This window comes from Thalassophryne amazonica, chromosome 17 (assembly GCF_902500255.1).
Source record: "Thalassophryne amazonica chromosome 17, fThaAma1.1, whole genome shotgun sequence".
Lineage (NCBI taxonomy): Eukaryota > Metazoa > Chordata > Actinopteri > Batrachoidiformes > Batrachoididae > Thalassophryne > Thalassophryne amazonica.
This window is the reverse complement of record NC_047119.1, coordinates 58,079,882-58,088,396: the sequence shown is the minus strand read 5'-3', so window position 1 is coordinate 58,088,396 and position 8,515 is coordinate 58,079,882. Positions and strand designations below refer to the sequence as shown.

General features: G+C 38.2%; 1 protein-coding gene across 5 annotated transcripts in view; it reads right to left on the bottom strand.

Moving 5' to 3' along the window:
* ulk1b (unc-51 like autophagy activating kinase 1) overlaps nucleotides 1-8,515 on the bottom strand; it is a 71,563-nt gene that overhangs the window by 49,201 nt on the left and 13,847 nt on the right. For all 5 annotated transcript variants that reach the window (XM_034191594.1, XM_034191596.1, XM_034191592.1 and 2 more), the window contains exons 4-5: nucleotides 7,377-7,409; nucleotides 606-642 (exon numbers count right to left, since the gene is read on the bottom strand). In XM_034191594.1, coding sequence (XP_034047485.1) covers nucleotides 606-642; nucleotides 7,377-7,409 — 70 coding nt within the window. The remainder of the gene's footprint in view (nucleotides 1-605; nucleotides 643-7,376; nucleotides 7,410-8,515) is intronic.

The window sequence follows — 8,515 nt, the reverse complement described above, 5'->3', positions numbered from 1 at the left end:
TAATGTCAGTGCAATAAACCACCGGTGGAGCAGATTCTCATTGATGTAAGAACAAAGAATTGTATGAAACCCACATACAGAGATGTGTCTTGGACCTTGTTGACTACAGAATTGTGCTTGAAACCAGAATTTAAAGGGCATAGCTGTCAAACAAAAATTTGTTGCATTTTCAACTTCAAAAAGGAATGGGTAAAGGGCAAATTGATAGTGCCTACAAACATCTAAAGTGAAAACATGAAAAGTAGGCTTTACGTTTGAGTTAAATTCTTGCAAACTAAAATAAACAAGACCACAACACCACCACTGCTATGATACCACCATGAAGATTAAAACAAAATGCAGTCTAATCTACTAGCCTCAGTAACCTTTAAAACAAGCACCTTTGTAGAATATCTTAATATGTGTGGTGTTTTCTGCCTTTGGTTAGAATCATTTCTAATCTTGGCATTACATGAATACATGAGGTGCCCTTTATCCAACATTATCACAGAAAATTTCATACTTTGTCTTCATCAGTCAACTAAGATGACATTTTTTTCCCCATCAATTCAATTAGTGTCCTGAAAAGCACCTGAAGCTTTTAGCACATGAAATGTTCTACTTACAGTGTAGGTAGTCAGCAAGGTCACCACCACTGCAGTACTAGGATTAGAAGGAAAAATAGCAGAGGGAGGGATAATAAAAGGATAAAAACAATTATGTTAGAAAGCATACACAGATATCATGTTCTGACATTACCGGTCTTGAAGCAACTAAAGACACGATGTGATTACAAACTTGTGTCCTTTCCCTCATTCCTAGTATTGCTGTAAATAAATCCAGGAAATTATGGGATGTTCTACAAACAGAAGGCTGCACTAGACTAATGCTTACTCTGTTATTCATCAAAAAAACCTACATTTAAGTCATTCACTGAGGGAGAGAGAGAAAAAAGATCTCTTTCATTTAAGCTTAAGAATTTTGTCTAAGTTCAATGTCATAGTTTTAGCCTGTTACTGAGGGGAAAAAAAAGTAATTTGGAGGCAATGCTTTAGGTTCTTCAGAATAAGTTAAATCAACACCTCAGGGTGTGCAAAGTGTGCTGGAATTGACACGAGGTCATTAGAGGGTAGATCTGACCCAGATGTGCTAATGTGCAATGTTTTTACAGTGAGTAGATTGGAAAGCTGGTAAAAAGAGTTCAACTTTGTGGGTTTTGGGGGGGAACTGTTGTACAGCCCCTGGCAATAATTATGGAATCACCGGCCTTGGAGGATGTTCACTCAGTTGTTTAATTTTGTAGAAAAAAAGCAGATCACAGACATGACACAAAACTAAAGTCATTTCAAATGGCACCTTTCTGGCTTTAAGAAACACTATAAGAAATCAGGAAAAATAATTGGGGCAGTCAGTAACGGTTACTTTTTTTGGGGATGAAAATTTACAGGGTGATTCCATATTTTATTCCTCAGAATTGAGTGATTACATATTTTTTTCCCCTCTGCTTGGTCTAAAAAAGTAACCATTACTGACTGCCACAATTTGTTTTTCCTGATTTTTTATAGTGTTTCTTAAAGCCAGAAAGTTGCCATTTGAAATGACTTTAGTTTTGTGTCATGTCTGTGATCTGCTTTTTTTCTACAAAATTAAACAACTGAATGAACATCCTCTGAGGCCGGTGATTCCATAATTTTTTGCCAGGGGTTGTAGTTGCAAGGTAGGTGATTTTATAAACTGGGCAGTAATTACTGGTATGGTTAACTTTTTTTTTTTTTTACATCTCAATCTGGGATACAAGAAAAAGGATCTGATAGTCAAATGCCACTACATTTAGTAAATAAAATCTAGCAGATTAACAAGATTTTATTGACTGAAGATGAAGGACAAGTCCTTGATCCTGCACAAAGTGACTCACACTAGTGGACAAGTGAGAAAGAGGACTGGTGAGAAAGACTAATGACCATTTTCTCAGAACACATTGATATAGCAATATTAGCATGTAGCTGACAGTGTTCATCAACCAAAATTTTACACGTGATTGTCAGACAATCAGAAAGTCTGTTGATTGGTGAGATCCTCCAGGATTTTGATTAAGAAGACCACAACAAACAGGCAAAGTAAACAGAGATGTTCTCTGTTAAGGAAATACATCATTAAAGTATATTAAGTATAAGATGTTAATATATAAATGGCATAAAAATTTGAACAGACACTAATGGAGACATGAATACCGTGTTTTCTCCCGGAAATATATCTGCCAAGATTTAACACTGGACAGTTTTTTTCATCCTGCACACCAGCATTTATAAACATCAAACAGGAACAAACAATATATATGAAACCATCTGGTGGTGGCATGGCAGTAACCCACACACAGATGGGACAAGGGTCAGTAAGTTTCATCATATTTTAAAAAATATTGTGATTCATGCCATGCAGTTTGATTTGATAAGCAATAAAATTAAAATGCAAATCAAACATAAGTCATTTCATGTTTATGTAAAAGAAATAGGTGAACCTCATTAACTCATGCAAGTTGGAGTCTGCAAAATCGAACGGCGAGTTATCTGAAACCGTGAGTTAATGAGGTTGACCAAAAGCAGTCTTTATACAGTAGTCTAAGTTTTCAGGGTCCACAAACCGCCCACGAGTAAAGCTGAAACGTGAGTTAAGCATATGTGGGTTAACGAGGTTCACCTGTTATAGTTCTTGACTGGTTAAAATTACAATACAACAAATACAATGGAAGAGTTGATGCAGAGCCTTTGACTGGTTAAATGTATTCAACATGCAGCTGATAATTAAAAAAAAAAAATCCACATCAGTTTGAGGAGCACTGGTTTATGAGAATAATGAACAGAATTAAACATTAGATGGAGCCCGACAATCAAACTCTAGTCTCAACATAATTTTCGTATTTTTCACATAAAGCGCTATCAAGCCACTGCGCAAAAAAGACACGAGCGGCATCCGCCCATGGGAACAGATTTAGGCGCATCTGCATAGGATTTGTATCATTCTGGCATTTCATCCACAAGTAAACTGTGTTTTTGGTGGCCGAAAATGACAGTATTTGAAAACATGTCCCAGAGCGGGTAAATCTGAAAATGCTGTATTTGCGTCTCCATGTGCACAATACGGAATGTTTCTGAAAGGATGACGTCACACCACCACCTGTCTAATTACAGCAGCTACTCACTTGACTTTGTTGTTAATAGACTAACTTACTTTTTTATTTTCTTCTCTCTCTAATTTTGGTGAACCATTAATGAGATTTTTTTGTAGCAAGCAGAAAGCTGAAGAGATGATGGCTGTAGTGAAAGCCACTGAGTAATTTGGTCTACTGAAAAATTAGAATAACAATAACACACCTATAATTTTGTTCTAAAATCTTTGAAAAAGTGGTGTCACGGCAGCTCATGGACCATCTTACTGAGAATAATATTTTTGAGCCACTGCAGTCTGCATTTAGAACATATTCTACAGAGACAGCTCTTGCTAAAGTGGTAAATGATCATCTTCTTGCAATGGACTCACACACCACTACGGTTCTGTTACTGTTAGAGCTTAGCACTGCATTTCATACGGTAGATCGTCGTATTCTACTCGACAGGCTGGGGAATCATTTTGGGATTATTGGGAATGTCTTGCTTGGTTGATATACCCGACCTGTCATTCTCATTGTGTTCTATACAACAACATTGTGTTCATTGTGTTGTATACAACAACACTACCTCTAACCTTGGTGACCTCTAACCTTGGTCCATCTTCGGCCCCCTGCTTTTCTCCTTTTATATAGCACCCCTTGGCACATACTGCGCCGTTATGGGATTATTGCTACGCTAATGACACTCAGTTGTACATGATAATTGCTGATAATCTCATACACAAAGTTTTTTGAGGATTGTCTTGCGTCAATAAAAAGCTGGATGTCAAGCAATTACTTAGTGTTAAACTCAGACAAGACTGAAATGATGGTCCTTGGTCCAGTGGGACATCAACATCAGCTTGACCAGCTAATGCTTAACCTAGGCTCGTGTGTCATACATCACACCGACAAAGTGAGGAACCTTGGTGTGATTTTTGATCCCACGCTGTCCTTTGACCAACACAGATATTATGAGGACTGCTTTCTTCCACCTGCAAAACACAGCGAAGATTTGTCCCATCCTGTCTATGACTGATGCAGAGACTCTGATCCATGAATTTGACTCTTCTAGATTTACTACTCCAAAGTTTGATTCTTTGGTTTACCACAGTCCAGCATAAAGGGTCTGCAATTGGTTCAAAATGCTGCTGCCAGAATCTTGACAGGAAACAGAAAGTTGGACCGCATTACGCTCACTTTGTCATCTCTTCACTGAATTCCTGTCTCTGTGAGGTCGAATTTTAAGGTTCTGTTACTAACCCATCAAATTATTCATGGAATAGCACCTCCCTATTTACACCCTAGGCACAGTTCCACGAATCCACTAATTAGTGAAGCTAACTTTTCATTAGCGATTTAGCTTTTCAGCTAAGCTTGAAAAGCATCAGCGGACCAATTAGCTTCCGCTAAATTTAGTTCCGCTAACATTTTTTTTTGCTGGCATAGTGAGTAAAGATTAATGTTCAAAAACGTTCATAAACCCTAAAATCCTACATGTTAGTCCCTCTCTGTTGTGTGTTTTGCAACAGTCAGTCAGCTGTGAGGAGCTCAGCCCTCCACCAGCAGAAGCGGGTTAGGTAGGGCGGCTGCGGGCTGCTGCTGCAAAAAAGTGTAATTTACTTTTAACACACAACAACATAGACAGTGGCAGAAGAGATTAAACGTGAAGCACTTTTCACTCATGGTCACAACATAACTTCACTAAATTAACTACACTACTTGAACTATCAAAACACAACAAATGTATAACACTACCAACACAGCTAAACCAAGATGTACTAAAATATCAATTAAAAAAAGGACCCAAATCCAGAACTCCCATAATGTATTGCAGCACCTATAGACAGTGAGCTTTAAAGACGGTGTGTACATGCCATGCAAATCTTTACTTGTTTTTTAAGAGAAAGGACACTTATTTATGGAGTTAAATTTGACTCAATACCTGCAAATGCACAGAGGGTGATCTACAAATAGTCCTTAATTTGCACATGTGATTTGCGATCCAGAGACAAATTTCTGGTTTTTAACTTGTGTGTTGATCTATACAAATAAATGTGTATTTGTAAATATGTTGTTTTTTCATTTGTAAAAAAAAAAAAAAAAAAAGTCATTTGCAAAACTGAAAATCCTGTTTGTGAAGTGCAATTCAACATTTGTGGATGACCGATCACACGCATGGTCGCTATTCACACTCCCATTCAGTAGATGGCAGTGTTCTGGGATGATGACAGGAAACTCATTTCCCATAATGCCTTATAGCTTGTGTGTCGGTTAACGTTCAAACCCTCAGTATTAGCGCATTACTTTAAAAGATATGTGCAATATTTTCATTTTGTAAAAATGACAGAGTTGCCATTAATGTCGATAAACTGTGAAGAATTAGTTTTTTTATAAATTAAACCATGAGTGAAAAGTGCCTTGATTTGAGCTCTTCTGCCACTGCCTGTGTTGTTGTGTGTGAAATGGAAATGACACTCTTTTGCAGCAGCAGCCACGGGTAGGGTGCATAAAGACAAAAGGTCTGGCTTGTTGTTGGTTTTCTGAGCACCTTTAACTTACTCAGAAGCCCCTGCAGTGCCTAAACTCGAAACTGGCTTGTCAGTAGCTGACCCTGTAACGCGGTTAGCTGTAACTTGGTTTGAATGGTGGTTTTCTGTTTTCTTCCACGTCTTTCTAGTTTTGATGCCATCTTAAAGTGGTTTATTGGTTTAGAGTTATAAAAGTTAACTTTTCAGTTAGCGGATTAGCAGTTACTGAAGTAAACTTTTCGGTTAGCTGTGCCCACCAGTGACCGTTTCTAAGAACTGCTTCACATCTGTGTTGCATGGAGTTGACCAACTTCTGTCACCTGTGAACAGGTACTCCAGTCCAGAACCATTGGACTACATTCCACTATTCCTCTGCATTTTTTTGGTTTTCCCCCAGAAACAGCATTTTTGATGTCATCCAACAATTTTCTATTGGATTTAAACTGGGATTGGACACATCATTTGTGGATGTGTTTGGGGTTGCTGTCTTGTTGAAACACCCATTTCTAGGGTAATTCCTCTTTGACATAAGGCAACATGACCTCTTCGTGTATTTTGATGTATTCAAACTGGTCCATGATCCCTGGTATGGGATAAATTAACCCAACACCATAGTGTGAGAAACATCTCCATATCATGAAGCTTGCTCCAACACACTTCACTGTCTTCACAGTGTACTGTGGTTTGAATTCAGTTTTTGGGGGTTGTCTGACAAACGATCTATGGCCCCTAGACACAAAAAGAGAAATCTTGTTTTCATCTGTCAATAAAATGTTGCACTATTTCTATTTAGGCCAGCCAATGGTAAATTGTAACCTCTTCAACACGCTTTGTTTTTTTCCCCTCAACAATGGGACCATGTGGGAGTTTCTGTCCATAGTTTGGCTTCACATAGACATATTTTAATTGTTCCAGTAGATAACTTTAGACCAGATCACCCTGGTGCTGATCATTGGCTGAGTCTTTGTCATTCTGTCTGTTCTTTGTTCCATTTGAATGGTGGTTTTCTGTTTTTTCCACGTCTTTCTAGTTTTGATGCCATCTTAAAGCATTTGAGATCATTTTCTACCCTTCTTTTTATGTTTTCCCTTGTTGAATCAAATTTTTAATCGAAGTATGCTGCTCTTCTGAACAATATTTACTCAGATTTTCAGAGAGAAATGCACGACAACCAGCATGAACATTTCCTGCCTTTGTCCTTAAATATGGGTCACAGAAAGAAAAATGCAGACACTGCTATTTTTTTTTTTTTTGAACAGCCTAATATTCCTTTTTCTTCACTTTCTGTAAAGTAATAAATTTGATAAAAATTTTCCTCATGTTTTGATTTGGAATAGAATGTGCAGTGTTCCCGATGCATTTGTGTGTATGTAGGAAAAAAAAAAATTATAAAGATTTTGAGCTTTACCTACTTTTTTTTTTTTAAAACACACTGCTATTATTTTGAACAGAACTGTACTTCAGCTTTTTTGGTCAATTTGAACGTTTTAGTGAAATGTTGCTGTGTTTATGGAATACTATTTGAAAACAACAAAGACAAAAAGATGGTTTTGTATCCGTGTGGACACGACCCACAGGACAGATGTTGGCTGGTGGTCTCTGACCCTCCCCATTGATGCCTGAGGACAAAGCCAATTATAGCTAAGGCCTGTCAGAGCTGCCTGCAGCACAGAGACAACACAGTGGCAAGCAAACAAAGCACATCATCAGACTGATCTTACCTCCATTACCAGGTACACTGAGCTGGCAGTTTCCTACAGAGAAAAGATAAGGATGGCTGTAAACAAACACGTTGGTGAGAGCCAAAGAAAGAACAGGTGGGTACGAGCGCTGCTGGTTCAGACTGGATAAATGTAAAAACAACCCACACGGTGTGCAGAATGTCAGGATTAATGTCATTAATAAATAAAATAAAAAAAGCAGAGCACCAGCTGCATACAAGACTGCTAAAAGGTCTGATTTAAACACAGGTTTTACAAGGGATCCCAGAGTCCTGCAGCACTGGATTATTAAATATGGCCTGAGAAATACTCCCTGCATTGAAATCAACTCATATGAAAACAACATGGTGAATCTCTTAACCTGAATAAAAAATAAGCTACAATCCAATATTCATGCAGAGTGACTGCTTACAGCTACACATTTTTTACATGTTCAATGCACAACTAGTTTTCTCCAAAAACTGAGGAACTTCATTGTGAGCAAGATGCACCAACAGGATTAGTCAGCCGTCTAAAACCTTCAGTACAACACTACCAACGATTAACACATTTTTTGTTTACCGTCTAAATAATTTGGACACAATTCAAAATCTGAACAGCTCTACAGACATTAGTTTGCTCAGTCCTGTCAGAAAATCTGAGGCACCGTTTTTGGTGGTTTGTGGGGTGGGGGTGGGGGGGTTGTTATCACAGTACAACAGCTGACCACAGAGACGCACTGTCCTCATCTCAATACTATCTCCTTCAATCAACCAGATGGAGGTCAGGACACGGCGCTGAGTCCGGATGTCTTAAGGTGATCGTCTCCAGCCTTATTGATGACCGACAGCACGGCAAACAAGAGTTTTAAGCCAAAAACCTGGTTTCAACAGGCTGATTTCCTGAAATGTTTACTTCATAGATGCAGCACCGTGCTGTTCTTTGATAGGAAGCTTTGTCTTGTAAGTCAATATTACTGCAATTTAATCATATCAGCCTGAACAGAGCACTTGCTACTGTATATGCCACATTTGTGTACTGATAACAGCATCTAACAAGTCACAAAAAATAAAGATGGGGTACCTCAAGGATCTATTTTTAGCCCTGCTTTTTGTACACTTTGACTGGGCCATATTATTAATGGTATGATGGCATTTATT